At 39.9% G+C, this 19,865-nt stretch overlaps 1 protein-coding gene across 2 annotated transcripts in view; it reads left to right on the top strand.

Moving 5' to 3' along the window:
* pum (pumilio) overlaps positions 1-19,865 on the top strand; it is a 978,781-nt gene that overhangs the window by 381,786 nt on the left and 577,130 nt on the right. For both annotated transcript variants that reach the window (XM_067158497.2, XM_067158496.2), the window contains exon 5: positions 11,295-11,409. In XM_067158497.2, coding sequence (XP_067014598.1) covers positions 11,295-11,409 — 115 coding nt within the window. The remainder of the gene's footprint in view (positions 1-11,294; positions 11,410-19,865) is intronic.

Genomic DNA, 19,865 nt, shown 5'->3' with positions numbered 1-19,865 from the left:
AATGTTGAATGGCTTAGTTTGTAACAATTTGATGATTACTGATAAATAAAATCATGAATTATATATATATATGTAAATAAATAACATTAATAAAAATAGTTAATCGAAATGTCCGTAGTATGGGCGCCAGAGTTCACCAGAATGGATCCCTCGAATTTTGATAGAGCATGATAAACTTTATATCCCAGTACGTGTACATAATGCTGCGTACTGGTACATCTGCTGCAGGCCTTACCTAACCTAAAAACGACTAAATAGGTAGGAACTGCACCTAGGTTCATCAATAACTCCACTGATTCTAAAATAGCCAACTATATTCTTAATAAAATCCGTGCATGAGCACCTCATCAACACACAAAATTATACAGTACATATAATACACACATAAAATATTGCTGGACGACTCCATATTTACAACAACAACAACAACAATGAAAACAGTGGGAAAACGAAAGCGAGAACTAACTACCATTTGTAGATAGTCCGATGAACAATGTACATATATGTAGATAAATACCCTTCACTGTCTCTGTATCAATACTACTTGCCAATTCTTATAATCAGCACTTCTAACATCACACATATACTGTACCTCGTAACACTGTGTTCACAGACTTTAACACTTGTTGTAAAGATATATACATTTAAGTAACATACGCTTATCGATCCTGAACATAAATTATGGAAAGTCTGAGATAGCTTTCACCAACATATAATGCCAGGCCGTCACAAGTGCTACAATACTTAATGCGCAAGCACTCCACAATCTGTCACTTTCCACGAACATAACAAGACTACGCTCAACGCACGTTTGAAGTCCAGTCCATTGCAGCCGTGTCACTCCAGTACCGTGTATCAGCACCACTTCCTTCCCGTACAGTGTGTCAGTTGTGGTTCCCTCATACAGTGATTCTCTGGTTCCCGCCGTTTGATCAACCTTCATAGACATCAGCATTCCCCTTCCTCTCAGATAATACGTCTGGATTGACCCTTGCCTGCCAATCATGAGTGATGCTCTCGTCAAGACCATGCCCTGAACCCATACTTGGTCCCAAGAAATAAACAAACGCTGGGGTATATCACATGACTCATAGAACTTTCCTAGTAGAATGACATCAACAAACACAACTCATCAGACACTGGGATGCCCGCATGTGCCATCCAAATTACCAGAGTCCAATATAGCAATGTTTTCCCACTCGTGCAAAACTAATTACTCATACCTACATATGTGGATATCTCCCAGCTTACAAATATAAATGACAAAATATACAAATGAAATACAGATGATAATAATGATAATAATAATAATAATAATAATAAATCGAATACTGACAATAATATCTCTAACTTCTACATATAATTCGGGGGTGTGATACATGTACTATCACAAGTTATATTTGATGGGTTTTGCCCTTGCAATCCACTCGTCAATTATTAATGCACCAGACAGTTATGATGCGGAATTGATGCCGATAATATGCTCGAAACTGTTGAGCAGGGTGTCAAAAGCTTGTTGCGTGAATGAACAGAACAGTGTTGTCCCAACCTTGTTCGGGAGATGAACTTGAGGATGATCCGGACGATGAAGAAAGTCGTATTAAAAACTTTTCATCGTCGACATCGTCCTGTAATTCGTGTTGCTTGCGTTCTTTTAAGAGGATTATTCTGTGTTTTTCCGTATTCTTGTTTATTCAACTTGTGGATATTTTACCTCCTTAGTGTATGATCCTATGCACTTGCTGGCGAGACCTATTTTAAGTGGTCTGTCGCGTGCGGCTGTGAGCTCGCATCCATGAGATAGTGGGTTGGAATCCCACTGTCGGCAGCCCTGAAGCTGGTTTTCTGTGTTTTCTCATTTTCACACCAGGCCAATTCTGGAGCCGTACCTTAATTAAGGCCACGGCCTTTTCCCATTCCTAGGCCTTTCCTGTCCCATCGTTGTCGTAAGACCTATCTGTGTCGGTGCGACGTAAAGCATAAGATAAAAAAAAAACCATCATTTCTTGTATGAGCTAGAACAATAATTTGTTACTTTCATTGATCTGTCTTATCCTCGGCTGCAACAGTACGAAAGTTAATAAGGTATGAGCGTTGTTATTAATACCATTCCTCATGCGGCCATTTCTGTTACGAACGGTATGGAAATGTCGCTCGGTTGATGCATGTTTTTCAATGGTTGTCATGTATTTCATGCATGTATATACCGATATAGGGTAGCAACTGCTGGTTCAGTGAGGAAACACGCTTTATTTCCGTGCCGTTTCAGGGACGCCTATGCCATTTATGACTGGATGGCGGGTACTGTTGAGGATCGAACCCAGCTTAGGGTTCAACACACACATTTTTAGAGCGTTCCAACCTTAAATTGCAGTGCAGCGTAGGTGGACCGCGCTGTTGCGAAATCGACTCGTGAAGATCACGCTCGAGTGTGACTCAAACAGGCAGACACAGTTCCACATGTTTGGTTTCTAATTTTGTAATTTTAAGTTCATTCATTCATAAATTAATATTTGTAGGATGGTAAAATAAATACAACATACCTTAATCACTGGCGTTGCCCTCAGACATTGGACGTACACTTTCTGTCATTTCTGCAAGGCCTGATGTTCCCGCTTTTGATGAACCGTGTTCGGGAGGTGAACTTCAGGATGATCCGGACGATGAAGAACGTCGTATTAAATACTTTTCATCGTCGACATCGTCCTGTAATTTGTTTGCTTTCCACAAATGTCTTTCATTTTTCTTTACTTATTTCACGTCATTTGCCCGATTGTCTTATGTTTTACGACATTAAAATGTTAGTTCAGCATTTGGAACAAAGCCATGTTCATTACCCGCGTGGACTAAGACAAATCACAGTCCTCGGCTTTTCGGTGGCCTTAGTCCCGAACTCACCCCTTCAATGGCGCCTGGCGTGCACTTTTAACTTCCATTCTTTTGTCACTGTCTGACCAATATTTACCCACGATTCATCTGTGTAAATTATAGCTTTATTTTGTGCCCTTAAACGTTTTATCTCCCTGAGATATCTGTGCCTCCAATTAATAATTTCTATCGGTTTCAGTGAAGGCTGCTTTATTACCCCGTCTTAAATAACGGAAGCCTATATCATGTAAGGAGCGATACGACAGTTTTGGAAAATCGTGGCAAAGAATCTTCTCCATTTACCCGACTCAAAATCACGTTCAATGTTGGTGGTATGTTAGTGAACCACCCGACGCACTCCACTTCGCATAATTTCATCATATTTAATTTTCCTTGCTTTTTTCTGCCGTTCTTCTCTTCCTTTTCTTCTTTTTTTTGCGGGAGTACGTAAAGGACCATGTGTGTGTTCCTTATAGCATAGATTGTTCTTTCGGAACAACCTGTAGCTTTAGCTGTTTCACTGACTGCGCTGCTCATATTCAATCCAGGACACTCATTATAATTGTTCTGAGGTATCTGTGGAACAGCAGAGGTGACAAGGTGCGGGGGTGAACGGGTCTCAAACTACGAAATTAAAGTTAAGGTAAAATTTAACAAGGTTATATTTTCTTTTCAAAATCAAGAATAAGAAATAACAAATTGAACAGGTACACAGTAGCCGAAACACAATTCGAAAAAGGTACAATAACAGTGATTACAGGATTTGGGCTTCGAGAGCCAGACACCCAATTCTTGAGCTATAAGCCCAACCTTACGATATACACAAGTCAACAAAGGGGCAGAAGACCCCAATCATGCCCAGGAGCACTTGCTCCCAATTACACAGTAAAGCCTCCTCGAGGCGCGCAGAAAACACAATTTTCAAGAAAGAGCAACGTGCTCTCAAAATTTAAGCCTATCAAAGGCCACACCAAACTCCACGTTCAAGCTGTCCTCCAAGGACCTATACACAGGGGTAAAAATACCCAACCTACTGAGGCTTATTAAGTAAAGAAACAGGTTAATTAACTGGCCTCTAAAATAATAATTTGAGAGGAGGCGATCTTGCACTCCTAATACATTTTGTTTAAAACCTAATCTGGCTCTAGGCCGCTAATGCAAGGGCTAATCCCATACTAAAGAGGTGACTTATAGAAGGAACAATTTACATTACGTTAAGGAAGAAAGGTTGTGAAAATAAGTTCACCTCAATGCAATATGAGTGGGAGCTCGAGAGGGTTAAGCACTCTCTATCCCGATTTGTAGATTAAAAAGATAGAATAGATACCAAGTGTTTTTACATTTTAAGGGAAGTTACATGGTAAAGGGCTTCGGACCTGCCCCGAGAGTTAAACTGCTGAACTAGCAAAAAAAAAAAAAAAAGTTATTAAACGGCCATTACCTTGTGGACGTACTGCTGCCCGAAGAAAGAGGCGCTTCCCGCCCCCTGCTACGTACTTTACACACTGAAAGATGTTACTGAAGTGGCGCAGAGACCCTAAAATCAGCAGTTTATATACTCTCGCGGAAAGTTCGAGGCGTTTCAGGAATGAGAACACCCTCCCACAAGAATTTTATTGGTTAACCAAGAAAACCCCTACACAAGATGAAGAAGAAACACATAATTGGTGGAAAATTAATTCGAGAAATTCGGGATTGGCTAAATTCAAAACAAGGGGAAAGAAAGGGTTAATATTGCCAACTTAAACCATGACTGCAAGAAATTTAACAAAGAACAAACTTATGAATTCAAATTTTCTCCAAGAACATAGTTCTTTCACTTCGCACCAGGGTGCACAATTGTAGTTCTTCCGTAGTGTCCTCTAGAAGAGAACGTTCACACTTCTTACTACAAGCAAAACAAAAATACATCGAAAACGACCCAGTTCAGAAACTTCAAAATTTCCAAGTAGTGACATCTTCTGATAAACTTGAAAATTAACACAGTAGATAAAGTTCAGACTTCCTCCAGCAGAGGAGTTTCAACTGGCGCAAGGTTTGAATTAGCGGCGTGGAGGTGTACCGCCCGGTACAATAATATTGCGTTCTTTTCCCCTGAGTTTACATACGGAACGTTTATTTTTAATTTGACGATCCATTGTACATCCTGCGTTTTTTCTTCGAACTAAGAACCCCCGCACGAACACGAGCACGAACTGACGACTACACAGACTTCACAAACACAATAAACACAATCCACTTGCCCTCAAGAACTACAGTATACATTTATCACTGATATTGTCCGGCTCCATGGCTAAATGGTTATATACTGTATATCACTCATCTTTATTTAATCAATCTAATAATACTGATTAAATGAACACCACTGCACACGGCTGTCAGTGTATTTAAAAGCTCAGCCAGCCGAGTCACTCGTGAAACGTAAACAAACGAGACGTTCTCCTTGTCATAAATTAAGATAACGGGATAAGGAGTTGAGGTATGATTTAAAAGTAACTTCCATATCCGAAGACCGTTTGCTTTGCTTTAACCACGCCATGATCCTTCTGCAGGAGCACGAGCACGAACTCACGAACCACACAAACGAAATACACTTTCCCTCAAGAATTGTACATATGTCACTGATATGTATTTAATCACTATTATACATACTGCTGACGAAATGAGCAATGCACTGCATGCGACTGTTAAAATGTTAAAAATGCATGTTTGGGAGATCACTACCGGTACTTCAGCCAGCCAGCTGAGTCACGCGCGAAACCAAAATTCAAGGAGATATTCTTCCTGTCACAAATTAAGAACTAAGCAAGATAAGAACTTTGGGATTGTTTTAAAAATAACTTCCATATCTGAAGACGCTGGCCAGCGACTGACTTTTTCGTGTCTGCACATAAAATTCCCTAAACATGACTAAAAATAAACGCATATAATGCATTTTGTTATCATTTAAATTTAGAAAGTAAACTTACTTACATCGAGCTGAAATATTTCTTTATCAGCCGTAAAAAATTAGGAAAATAATGAATATAAAATAGGAGTTATGACATGATAAGTTCTATGCAATGAAGATTTTGCATTTGGCGAAAATTTCCATTTTATTACCATTTTCACAGTGAATTATATTTTTTTTACATTTTTTTTTGTTAACGGTATCAAATTTGCCTTGAAATTCTGTACATAACACGATATTCACCCATTTTAACCGATAACATTCTGATTTACGGATATTTGGCAAACCCGCTGCACTAGAGTAGAACATCGCTAGCCGCAAATCATGGGAGAAGGAAAGAGACGGAATTATCCCATTACTGCTGTACTGCAATTTAAGGTTGGAACGCTCTACAGATATAAATTGCTTCCCTAAATTCACTGCTGCCACTGGAATAAGCTTACCAAAGGAAAAGAAAAGAAAACACAAACAGTAAAGTCTTCTTCTTCTTCTTCTTCTTCTTCTTCTTCTTCTTCTTCTTCTTCTTCTTCTGTACCTTGCCCAGTCTCCCGGACGTTGGCGATCAGTATGGGCAGTGTTCTTCGATCTTCAGCAACACGGTAGAGTTGAGCGACGGTTCTTATTCCAGGCCAATCCTGAATGTTCTTGAGGCATGACGTTTTTCTGCCTATTCCTCGCTGTCCTTCGATTTTTCCCTTTAAAACGAGGTAGAATGTAATCAGCAATATGCCGGCCTGAATGGCTCAGACGGTTGAGGCGCTGGCCTTCTGACCCCAAATTGGCAGGTTTGATCCTGGCTTATTCCGGTGGTATTTGAAGGTGCTCAGATACGTCAGCTTTGTGTCGGTAGATTTATTGGCACGTAAAAGAACCCCTGCGAGACTAAATTCCTGCACCACGGCGTCTCCGAAAACCGTGAAAGTAGTTAGTGGGACGTAAAGCAAAATATTATTATTATTATTATTATTATTATTATTATTATTATTATTAATATCAGTCGTAGATATCAACGAGAGTGTGAAGAGTGAAAACCGTAAAAAGGTTTAATAATTTGAAAGATACACGGACATTTGCAATATTATGCAGAAGAGACAAGTTAGGGGCTATTAGAGAAAAATATTTTACAGTGTTTATCGGAAGACCTAGTTTTCTGCATTTATAATTACATACATACACACATACCTTGTAGCAAGAGTCGACTTACACGTGCGACAGAGGATTACCCCTTCCCCCTCGTTGTAGAGGCATGATTCTGGTTTCTATTGAGTAGGTTATGTACGGAACATGTTCATTGCATTATCGTTTTGTCTGCGGTGCCAGTCAGCCGACTGATTGTAAGCTCCATCAACGATGCGTCATTATTCGCTATTACACGCTTTTTTCCAGTCGATAATTTAAAGCGGATTGGAAATGAAGTGAAAGGGATTTCTTCGCTATAAAATGATTATCTGTCGGTCATATGTAGAACTCAACTATGAAATGTACGCTACTGCTGGGTTCATCAATTTGAACATACGGTTTAGCACATACGTGTTGATATGATTAGATTTGGTTGAAAGTTTTACGAGTCTAGTGTGGAAAATTTCTGCTGGGGACCGAAGCACAACTGATGCAGAAGACGGAATTGCCCAGGTCAGAGTGATATTGAACTATTAAAAACCTATCCAAGGAAGTGAAAATAAAATTTATAAAAGTCCGGTTCCATGGCTATATGCTTAGCGTGCTGTCCTTTGGTCTCAGGGGTCTCGGAGGTTCGATACCCCGCAGGGTCCTGATTTTTAACTATATTGGTTAATTTCGCTGACAGGGGTGCTTGTTGTATGTGTCCTCTTCATCATCATTTCATCCTCATTACGACGCGCAGTCAGTGTAGTTCATGTTAGACAGGTGACACTCCTACCCCTTACTTGTGTGTTACAGTACAGGTACGTATTGATATATATATTTTGCTAGTTTTACGTCGCACCGACACAGATAGGTTTTATGGCGACGATGGGATAGGAAAGGCCTAGGAGTTGGAAGGAAGCGGCCGTGGCCTTAATTAAGATGTGACAATGGGAAACCACGGAAAACCATCTTCAGTGCTGCTGACAGTGGGATTCGAACCCACTATCTCCCGGATGCAAGTTTCACAGCCGCGCGCTCTTAACCGCACGGCCAACTTGCCCGGTCCACAAGTTCTTAAGACTGGCCATGCTCGTCGAAGGTTCTCAGACAGCAGTGCGGTCTCACACTGGGATCAGAAGTGGCATTGTTTAATAATATGATAATATACCAATCGTTGTGACACTGTTAAGGTAGGAGGCCATATTTCTTCCCCTTAACAGATTTGTACTTGTAGAAAATCAGAAATTTTTTTGACAAGGCCAGAAATTGGTGTGCGTGTGTGTGTGTGTGTGTGTGTGTGTTTTATTGAATATACTATCCACCTACTGGCAAGTTAATGTATTTTTTTTCTAACCTTACCAATCACTTTCCCTATAATTAGTTACTTTAAGGCCATTTATGAAAAATGTTTTCTAGTATTATTTCTAGCATAGTTTTTCAGCGTTGCTCATTGGATTTTATACGCTTTACTTGCACGCTTGTTACGCATTATCTTGTCTCTCGCGGCCTTAATAACTTTTTTCATAGCCTCCTTATCCCACTGCTTGCATTTTGCCACCTAAAAATGATAACGTCTATAATTAACAAATAAAATAAATGGGGACGAATTTACGAATATTCACTCATCTTTTGTAATGGCCGCTGCAGTGACTCACGCCAACCACCTCACTGAGCTATTACACGCCTGGAAGTAAACTACACGACTGAAAATGCAGTTCTGTATTTCGAGTACATATCAGTGCTCACTCTAGGAATAACAGGCTCTTTAATTTGAATGCTGCACGAACACACCTCAGCGTGAAAAATGAATCCTCTCTGTACACGAAACTAAACGTTGTCCGCACAACGAACTCTCACAACAAAACAGCGTCCTGAGGGTAAATTAGGCACCAACCGTGCAAACTGGAAGTTAGTGGTGGGGTCGGAGCGGTTCGGTTCGGAGCAAGTACTGTGACGTCATTACTCGGTTAAACCGAGTACAACTTTACAGCGGTAAATTTAAAATTTATATGACCTTCTAAGCTACAGTTTACATTCATAAAGAAGATTATCAATTATATGAGTGGTACAATGCTCCGTACTATCTGTTATTGGTTATTTGCACAATTTTTATAATGTAATATAAATTTAACACATAACGTAACAAACAGTGTAATTACAACCCTGTGCTTAATATGAGGCATATCAAGTAGACATAAATAAAGAAATAAACATACAAATGAATAAATAAATACAATAATTATAAATGCATATGGATAAACGTACCGTATTCCATAATGTGACAATTGACGAAACGAAATCTAGTGCTTTGAAATGTGCCTAAACTCATATAATGTCAAACATTTCATTTATAACTATGTGGTAAAGAGTTAAATGAAAAATCTGTTAAGATAACATCAGTAATGGAAATAAGTATACAAATGAACTCAATTCTTCATCTTGTGACAAGCATTAAAATCCAGACACAATACGTTGTACACAGACAGTATGGAAAGTACCGTTAGTGTTCTGTATTGCATGGAACAGGTGTTATATAGGAGGAATTTCCATTCAGAAATATCAGAGTTTCAGCTCGTTTTGCAGAAAGCGACGACCTTCGGTCTGAACGAATTTGTCCAGCACATGCAAAACACCTCCAATGCGGGCACAGATGTAGCAGGTACGCTAAGGTAAGCAAGAGCAAGTTCACTTAAGGGTCAATGAATATTGAAATTTCACGACCGCATTGTAATCGAAATCGACTTTCAACCTATTAGGTCGTGTTGCATACATCTAGTGCGTGTCGAAGAGATGTTAAGTACATAAAAATAAATTGCCAACCGGACACCAGTGGGATCCGAACACACAACCTCCTGAGTTCGCGTTGGTAGCTCTACCAATTGAGCTATTGTGGCCTAGTTCTCTTTTGCTCTGTTGGAAAGGATCTAAGCTACAGGTCTATCCCCTACAACCCTCAGTGACTGCTTGTCTTCGCATACAAAAGTAGCCAAACTCCTATGCAACTTATTTTTTTTCCTGCACTGTCTCATCCATACGTAGGAATGGAATTACTTTCACGATGTGCAACTATTTGTACCATGTCCTTACGATACGCCCGTTTTATGTGATTCCATAAATTTGACGTTCCTCCACCTGTACAATAGATTTGATTGCAAATTTTAGAAGTAGCGGATTTTCTACCGGGACTGCTAGTAAAATACTGCCATGCTTGGGAGGACTGTCATGGCTTCTTTCTTATTACAAATATCGGTAGAAAATATAGCGCAACAACTTTAAACAAAGACATATGTAGTATAAGGAAACACTAATAGAACAGACGTCTCAATCTGGAGTCTGAACAACAGCACCGTGGTGTTGCGAGTCTAGCCTGGCTGGAAAGTTTACTGAAATACCCGCAGCGCTATACGGAGTAATCGAGTTGAATCGGTGCTCCGCTGTGACGTCACGAAAACCTGAAGAACCGAGTTACTCTCCAGTTCTACTCGCTCCGTCCCCATCCCTACTGGAAGTCCCTAGGGGGACGAAATTAGGTACGTGGACGAAATTTGGTCCCCCTACCTTTTTAGGGTTCCCATTCATCTGATTTCCCGGGACAGCCCTGTTTTTCGATAAGTGCATTTTATCAAATATCCCATTGTAAAATGTCATTCCTGAAAAAAGATTGTGGATTACGGAATTGATTGTTTGGAATATGTCGCGTTCCTTGTGGCTGATTTATAGAACATTGTTTTTGTTTGAATGTAGGTGATGCACATACCGAGGAATTGGGGATCAGATTCATAAATATAATAGATACTCCGACGGATCTTACGACATGATCTTATGGAATTTGAGAGCAGACTCATATTATTCATACTCCGATGGATCTTACGACATGATATTAACTCCTGTGTATTTAGAAGTAGCGTTTCTCTAATTAAAATGTGATTGTTACACGATTTATGATACGTGGTGATTTATTTTTGAATTTGTAAATGTTTATCATGTATTATTTACAAAATATTCCAGGGATTTAAGTAAATGCACATTTCTTGTGTAAAAAAATACATTGTATGTCACTACGGACCTCTCCATTATTTTGTGTTCTGTTGCCTTTGATGTATTGTTATGATGTGTGTTTTGCTGTTATGAGTGCCACGTGTTTTGTGAGATTTTACTTGCTCGATAGCTTGCTGATTGATGCTCTTGGATCAATTGACTGAGAGTTGTTTCGCCCTCTTTCTCCTAACCCTTACTGAAACCTAATCTTTCGCGCACTCCCCTAGACTTGTTCCAGCAGACCGGTTCTTTTCATCCTAACCAGGCACGTACTGTGCAGTCGTTTGGTTACTGTGACTAACGGAACTTGTGTATGTCTCTTGTGTTGCAGATAGCGCCCTCGGCCAAGAAGTTATGGGGCGTCGAAGAACAGAAGGACGACACGAAAGGCATTTTAAATTTAAACGAACACCAGATGTGGAGAGACCCCACGTGGAGTACGTCTGGTGAGTTCAGCGTGTGTGTGTGTGTGTGTGTGTGTGTGTGACCCCAAGCATGGACTGTACTGTCATTTTCTTGCTTTTGGAGAGGCAAGATAACTCTTTTTGTTCATTGACTTCTTTTAAAGGCTGAAATGTTACATTCTGATACTCTATGGTGTTTGAGAAGCAATATCAAAATAGTGAGGTACATTGTTCTGATTGGAAGAAGATGGGAGAACAATTTTTGAGGGAGATCAACGGCGTTGGCGAACTCGTAGGCAAATAATAATAATAATAATATGGCGTGTGGCATAGTACTGGTCTTTTGAGTTGACCCCTGAAGGCGACCTGCTTGTCTGTGAACTTGGAGCCCTACGTCAAAAGAATTGTAATGTTGAAAACGACATAAAAACCCAGCCCCCGAGACAGAGACATTAACCAATGGCAGTTAAAATAGTCGACCTGACCACTAATCTTATCCAGGACACCTTGGATCAAAGGCCATTGTCCTAATCAAACATGGGACCAGACAAAGTGAACTTATGCACTTTTCAGGCACACTCCCAATAGAAGTGACCTGCACGTACCTGATTAATCACATACCGGTCCTGCCGACCTTAAATTTCTGGCAGTACCGGGAATCTTACCCGGGCCCCCGAGGAGGACGACAGCTAACAGCCCTAACCGTTACAGTACGAAATATCAAATAAGGTAATAAGCCTCTTCACACATCAATAGAGGGCGGATTTGTGCATTCCAGCATTTTTATTCCATGATAGTTAACCGTTTGCTTAGAAGAGAGATATTTGTTTCTTGATATAAGGAATCAATTGGGGAAGTTTTGTAGTGCATATAATTGCCGTATTCTAGGTTTAACTCCTATTTCACTGATTCGTGCATATTGATTCATATATTAGTTTTTCTCCGCCGATTATAAAACTTCCTTTTCCATCCTTAAATCAGTGAGAATAATAAACGTCCGAGTTTCTGTTGTATTGCAATATTTTTGCGGAAGAGAGCAATCTTATTTTCGTGATGGGCAGGCAGCCTTCCTTTTTTTAAATACTTTCTTTTTTTGGCGGTTGTGACAATCTTTCGTCACAAAATTTGAAAGATTTAAGCCAGGAATCCAGGACTAACGTTTCTACGGGGTATCAATAGCTTGATATATGATACATCTGAAAAACAATTGAATTCTTATTCTTCAAATAGCGCATCATCTTTGCGGTACTGCCTTGTGACTATGTGACGTACGTTTCTGTGACGAAAGGAAACGTTTTCTGCCAGAAGATGTAGAGAGATGTTTGGTTGTTTATTGTACAAAAACTTATTGTTAAAGTTATCGTGAAATGGTTGGTGGGTTGATACTATATTAATGATCAGCGTTAGGATTTTGATGACATGTTATCTTTCAATTGGTTCAAAACAGACATTGCTAACTTGTACAGAAATCCTGATCATTTTTTTTATCAGGTTTTGCCATTTTGTACTTCTAGGTCATTTCTAAAATTTATACGTCAATATTTGGCATCTTATGAAATTTATTAGACTATTTTATATCTTTTGAATCATTTTCTTACATGATCGAAGATTTTGAAGTATTTACGCTTGTGGTATTAGATGTTATCACAGTTTTAAGTAAGGATGTATACGAAGACTTTGGGAATCTTCACAACGCTTTGTCAATCTAGGGACTAAATAAACTTTGTTCACCACTTACTTCCTTTATATGTCGGCATTCCAGGAGAGACATCACCAACTGGAGAAGTCTTCGTCATAAACAGTCGATATTTTCTTCTGGTGACGCGGAGCAAAGTTCTTCGTGAAACGTAAAGAATTTCACCTTGTTTTCTTGGCATGGCGAAACCCCAGATTTTTTTTTTTCTACTGACTTTACGTCTCACCGACACAGGTCTTACGGCGACGATGGGACAGGAAAGGGCGAGGACTGGGAAGGAAGCGGTCGTGGCCTTAATTAAGGTACGGCCCGAGCATTTGCTTGGCGTGAAAATAGGAAACCACGGAAAACCATCTTCAGGGCTTCCGACAGTGGGGTTCGAACCCACTATCTCTCAGACGCAAGCTCACAGCTGCGCGCCCCTAACCGCACGGCCAGCTCGCCCTGTTCGGATCATTTTACTGGATTTACTGGATTTTTTCCGTCTTTTAATAGATGGTTTTTATACATTTTTAGGTCATCAAAATCCTGGCCGTGTTAATGACAGTAATGTAAGATAAAACAATGTTACTTAATAAACATAGAAAGAATAAAATCATTCATTACAGTTATGTGGTAGGAAAGCAGAACGCGATACGTCAAAAAGATCAATTTTTCGGTTTTAATGCCAGTATGGTAGATTTGCGACGAATAGTATTACGGCAAAGCCCGGTATGATTCTGGTGTCCCTAGAGTACGCTGTTCCCCAATTAGTATTCCGATATGGTCAGTACATAGATTTGAGACAACCAAATGATTTGTTCTCTGAACTTGCTTAATGAATAAGAATAAAAACGGGTTACTTTTTTTTTACATTCACAAATGTATGCCACTTCGCTTTAGAGGGCATTGAAATACAAAATGAATTTCAGCGAGTTTGTCACCTTTTAAAAGCGCCTTCTGGATAATCGTGTTTTTGACAGATTTGATTAATAACTAATACAAGTTAGGTGACGAAATTGTGCATTTCATTGTTATTAAAACAAAACACTTCTTTGTGGATATTTCGCAATTTTTAGAGTATATTTCAAACTTTCTTCCTGAAAAAGTGCATGCGTATATACCTGAGTTTTAGCATAAACATTCGCTCTGTGCACATCAGTTGTATTCTGTCGGGAAATAAACCTCGTGATATGGAATTAGCTTCAAGTAAAAATATTTTCTTTAGAGAGGTTTGTAGGTTGATATGCTGTTCTTAGTATCAGTTCTAGCTGGAAGGAGTATGTTTCTTAAATGTTTATTCTAGAGACTATCTGTTTGACGTTGTGGGCGATTATTTTGTGTGAGTGTAGATACTGCTGTTATACTGTGTTGGAAGGCGGCTTCTGCTTGAGGTCAGTATTACTGCTGTGTATGTGACTTGTTGTTGTTGTTGTTGTGTAAGACATTGGTTTTATCATGGTATAGATAGTTCTACTACTAACAGTTTGTGCCGTTGTTTTACAACGTTACTTACATCTCGGTACTTAATGTAATAGGTACGGAAGTGTATTGTGTATTAGGTGTGGTTTGCTTACTGTCATGTTGAGTGTCGCACGCGATCAGCTTGCAAGTTTGTCAAGAGTATATGGTCAGAGGACCGCGGAGCTGGGAGTTTTCTCTATTACCGAGGTGCACGAGTTATGAAGAAAATTGTTCCATTATCATTCGTGGAAGCTCTGGAGAACGTAAATTAGGGTAACAAGCCGCAACATGTTTCGTCTTGAGGAAGTAAAAGTTTAAAATTTAGTGCTGTGATAGGTTTTGCTAAATTCCGTTTTTATTTTTATATCTCCCATTAATTATTGTCTAGCACCTCGGCCGATTAGTCTTTGCGGTTCAGAGGGCTTGGTTTGTAAAACTGGGCTTAATCCACGTGGATTAACAACCTCATAAGATGGGTAAAAGACCATTGCACACTTTTAGCAGGTAATAATTAATAATTTTGTGTGGCTATTGTTATCTTCTGGGCGTCCGACTCGTTGGCTGAATGGTCAGCATACTGCTCTTCGGTCCTGACGGTCTTGGATTCGATTCCTGGCCGGGTCGGTGATTTTAATCGCTTTTGATTTCTGGCCCGGGGACTGGGTTTTTGTATCTGTCCCAACACTCTCTTCTTCATATTCAGACAACACACCGTACTACCAACCACCTCAGAAACTCGCATAGAGATTACATCCCTGCATGCGTCAGTAAGGGCCTCCAGCCTTAAAACAGGGCCAAATCAATTGTATGACGCTGTTCGCACCCTCAACCCCACTGGTGTGGGAAAAGCTGTCGAAGAAGAAGTAGATTGTATCTCGTGGGTCGGGCTGACGGCTTAGTCCCTGCTCTTCTGAACCCAACTAGGCAGGTTCGATCCTGGCTCAGTTCGCTGGTATTTGAATGTGCTCAGGTACGTCAGCCTCGTGTCGGTAGCTTTACTGGCATGTAAAAGAACTCCTGCGGGACTAAATTCCGTCACCTCGGCGTCTCCGAAAACCGTAAAAGTAGTTAGTAGGACGTAAATAAAATAACATTAAGTTGTTATCTTCCGGTGCTGCCCTTGTAAGGTAGACCATCCGACGTTGGTGGTCGGCATCTGCCGTGTTATTATGTATGGAATATGAGTTGCAGGGATTTTGGGGACAACACAACCGCAAGTCCCCGAGCCAAGAAATGAACCGTTTAATATTAAAACATCCCATCCGGCTGGGAATCGAACCAGGGGTCCTTTGACGCGAAGCCCACTACGCTGACCGTTCAGCCAAGGCGTCCGGCAGCGTTTGGCTGGTAGATGTCTTTTAGGCAGCTTCCAAATAAATGAATATTACGGTTCAGTAATCATTCGCTGTGGTATAGTTTACATATTATTATTATTATTATTATTATTATTATTATTATTATTATTATTATTATTATTATTATTTTACAGCTATTCTTTCCGGCTCGCAGTTTGGCTATCAACTGCGCTATATTTTGGAGTCTTTACCTCTACTGTGAACATCTTGCATTCATGGTCCTCCTATATAAGCGATTTACTTTTCAGCTTCTACGCCGCAGTATTTGAAATATCATGGAGAAATGGTAGAGTATTGCATTTCAGTTCCATGGCTAACTGGTTGTTATGCTGACCATTGGCCCGATGGGTCATAGGTTCGATTCCCAGTTGGGTCATGGACTGGGGGTTTGTGTGTCGTCTTGAGTAGTAGAACTCATCTTAATTAGGACTCCATCTTCAAGGTTCTCAGGCCTCTTCGGAGGCCACACACTGTTAGTGGTAGTAGTACTAGTTGTATTGTGGATTGTCAACCTTGAAATTCCTCGGTTGCGGGTTCAAACCCGTCATCAGTAATGAGAATTTTGTAGAGCAGACAGAAGTCCATTCGACACTGGATGTCGTACGAATTCGACAAGTATCTGTGGTGATAGACAGTTCTGAATTCAGAACTGTCTTAGATCGCTCAACAGAGATCAGTTTCTCTGCCATCTGGTGGAGTGAAACGGAAACCAGGCAGCAGAAATGGCATATTATCATAATAACCGCAACGCAGTAATTGAGGTTATTAGTTTCTTCTTCTTTCTTTGTTATACCCATTCAGAGGGGGTGTTTGATGATGATGCTTGTTGTTTTAAGAGGCCTAACATCGAAGATCATCGGCCCAAGGGAGGGTGTGTGAACTTGTTTATTGGCTTGATTGTTTTTGCCTTCTTGTCCTCCCAAAATCTCTTCACGTGTGCACTATGTTGCATTTTGCGTTCAGTTTATCACTTCCTACCAGTTTTCTTGCCGGGCTGAGTGGCTCAGACGGTTAAGGCGCTGGCCTTCTAACTCCAACTTGGCAGGTTCGATCCTGGCTCAGTCCGGTGGTATTTGAAGGTGCTCAAATACGACAGCCTCGTGTCGGTAGATTTACTGGCACATAAAAGAACTCCTGCGGGACTAAATTCCGGCACCTCTGCGTCTCCGAAGACCGTTAAGGTAGTTGGTGGGACGTAAAGCAAATAACATTAATTATTATTACCAGTTTTCTTTTTAGATTTCTCGACGAATTTGTGCTTGGCTACTATTGTGCTAAAAACTCCACGATCTTCTATGATTTCGCCCATGATATTAATTTCTTGGAGGTCGGCCTTAGTTTCTTCTAGCCAGTTTATTTTGACCTCCTGTGGGTTGATTACTTTAAATAATCTTTTGGTGAATCTGTCGATGTCCATTCAATAGATATGGCCATAGAATTTGTGGCGTATCTTGCGTACGGCGTTAGTGAACCTGTCACTTAATGAGTAGCGGTCCGGTGTTTTCCTCTTAATCCACATTCCATTTTCTCTCCTGGGACCATAAATTTTCCGGAGAATTTTCTTTTCTTGTTTTTCAATATCTATAATTTTCGAGTGACTTCCAAGGAACATGGTTTCTGAGGGGTATACGGCTTCCGGCAAAACAACTCTTTTGTAATGTCGTAATTTTGCATTACGCGATATGACTCTTATGTTGTTGTGATTCCACGGTAGTCTGTGCGCCTTATGGAGTTTAGTGGCTATTATTATTATTATTATTATTATTATTATTATTATTATTATTATTATTATTATTATTATTATTATTATTATTGATTCGTTGTGCCCAACTGTGGAGCATGTTTGAATTTATTTTGCACAATGTTTCTTCTTATTTTCTTCCCAATAAAAAATATCTCTTCATTTTTTTCACTGTGTTCCTTTCTGCGTGTTTCTGTCCAACCTGTATTTTTTCTTGTTGGTTTCTCTGAAAATTTATGTTTGTTTACTAAGCTTCTAAATTTCATTCTATCTTGAATAGTTTCGTCCTCAATACCCATTTCTTGTAGATCTTCATAAATTTCTGCTAACCAATTGTTGCGGATTTTCAGGGTTAGAGCTAGATTTAGAATTTTCTTTGTCAGCCTGTTATCCATTCTGTGTAGGTGTCCGTAGAATTTTAGTCGTCTCTTTGTGATGGTATCTGTGATTTTTTTCCCCCTGTGAATTGAAAAATTTCGTGTGGTTTCTTTTTCATCCAAATTCCATTTTCGAACTTTGGTCCTAGGATTTTTCTGAGAATTTTCCTCTCTTGTTTCTCAATGCTTTTCATTTGTCACCTGCCGCCAATGATCAACGTTTCAGATGCCTCTAGTTTGATGACTGTATTGTAGTGTCGTAATTTTGCATTTTTTGATATATATCTTTTGTTGTATCTGTTCCATGTGATATTGTAAGCCCTTTGCAGTTTAGCAGTTCTTTCTTTGTTAGCTTCCTATTTAACCCTGCTGGTTGAATAATTTCACCTAGATACTTGAATCTGTCTCGTTGGGAAATTATTCCACATTTGGTGAATAATGGTTGATTGTCGAATCTTGATTTAGTTCCTTCCATAAACTGAGTCTTTTCAAATGAAATTTGTCCAGTTTTTGCGACTATTTCATGCAATTCTTCTATGGATTGGATTGCTTCTTGTCAGTTGTTCGAAAGGATCGCAAGGTCATCTGCGAAAGCTAAGCAATCAAGGTGAATTTTGTCTTTAAAAAGTCTGCCAATGTTTATACCTTTAGTTTCTTTTCTCCATTCACGAATCACATTTTCCAAAACTAAATTGAATAGTAGTGATGATAGTCCATCTCCCTGTCGGACACCAGTTCTGATTTCGAACGGTTCAGAAATTACTTCCAACAACTTAACTTTTGATGTTGTGTTGGTCAGAGTTTTTTAAAATCAATTCCCTCGTTTTCCTGTCGACTTGAAATTCGTCTAGTATGTTGAACAGGGTCTGCCGATCTATGGAATCATACGCCTTTTTGAAGTCAACAAACGTGATCACTGTTTGGTTTTGCGAATCTGTAGTATGGTTTTTAGGTTTAGGATTTGTTCTGCGCAAGATCTCCCTTTTCGGAAAAACTAGTTCATCACTTTTGACCTAGCAAGTGGCCGTGCGGTTAGGGTCGCACAGCTGTGAAGTTGCATTCGGGAGACAGTGGGTTCGAACCCCCCTGTCGACAGCCATGGAAGATGGTTTTCCGTCATTTTCCATTTCCACATCAGGCAAATACTGGGGCTGTCCGTTAAAACCACGGCCGCTTCTCTCTCGCTTCTCGTTCTTTCGTATCCCATCGTCGCCATAAGATCATATTTCGGTACGACGTAAAGCAAATTGCTGTAGGTGGTTACTTTTGCGCCGTATTTTTCAGAACCTTTTGTATGGGGACGAAATTGTGGACCGGTTTCGACAAGTTATCTCTACATCAGAAGAAAGTGTTGGGGGTAGTGAACTACGGGGAAGGACCCTCCTCGATTATTGACCCAGTCATAGCGCGAAAACCGAGATTTTGCTGCTAGTAGATCTTCCAAAATTTGGGGCACATTGTAATATTTCTTCTCTTTTCATGTACTGCCATTTTAAAGGTACGCGGGAAATAACTCAGACCTATGGTTTTCAAAGTTTTCATAGTTGTCCATTTATTCTATAATCTAAGTAAAATGTCTAAGGGCTGAAAAAGCGAACATAGTGAGAGCACTCTTTTGAATATTGAGCTCACCTCATGTGAGCCACCTAATTTCCGTAAACTTAATTCTGAATCGGAAAATATTAAAAGGGGGGGGGGGGGTCGGGCTGTCTTCTTGAGTAAATTCCTGGAAGGTATGTTTTTCTGGAACTGAAAATGTTGCGTACGTCAGTAATAATAATAATAATAATAATAATAATAATAATAATAATCGTATGGCCTCCGCTACCGTGTGCAGACATTTCAATTTTTCGCCATCTGGCTGTCTGCTCGTCAATTTCGACGTT

Source organism: Anabrus simplex, chromosome 14 (genome assembly GCF_040414725.1).
Source record: "Anabrus simplex isolate iqAnaSimp1 chromosome 14, ASM4041472v1, whole genome shotgun sequence".
NCBI classification, from domain to species: Eukaryota; Metazoa; Arthropoda; class Insecta; order Orthoptera; family Tettigoniidae; genus Anabrus; species Anabrus simplex.
This window is presented reverse-complemented; position numbering and strand designations above follow the sequence as displayed.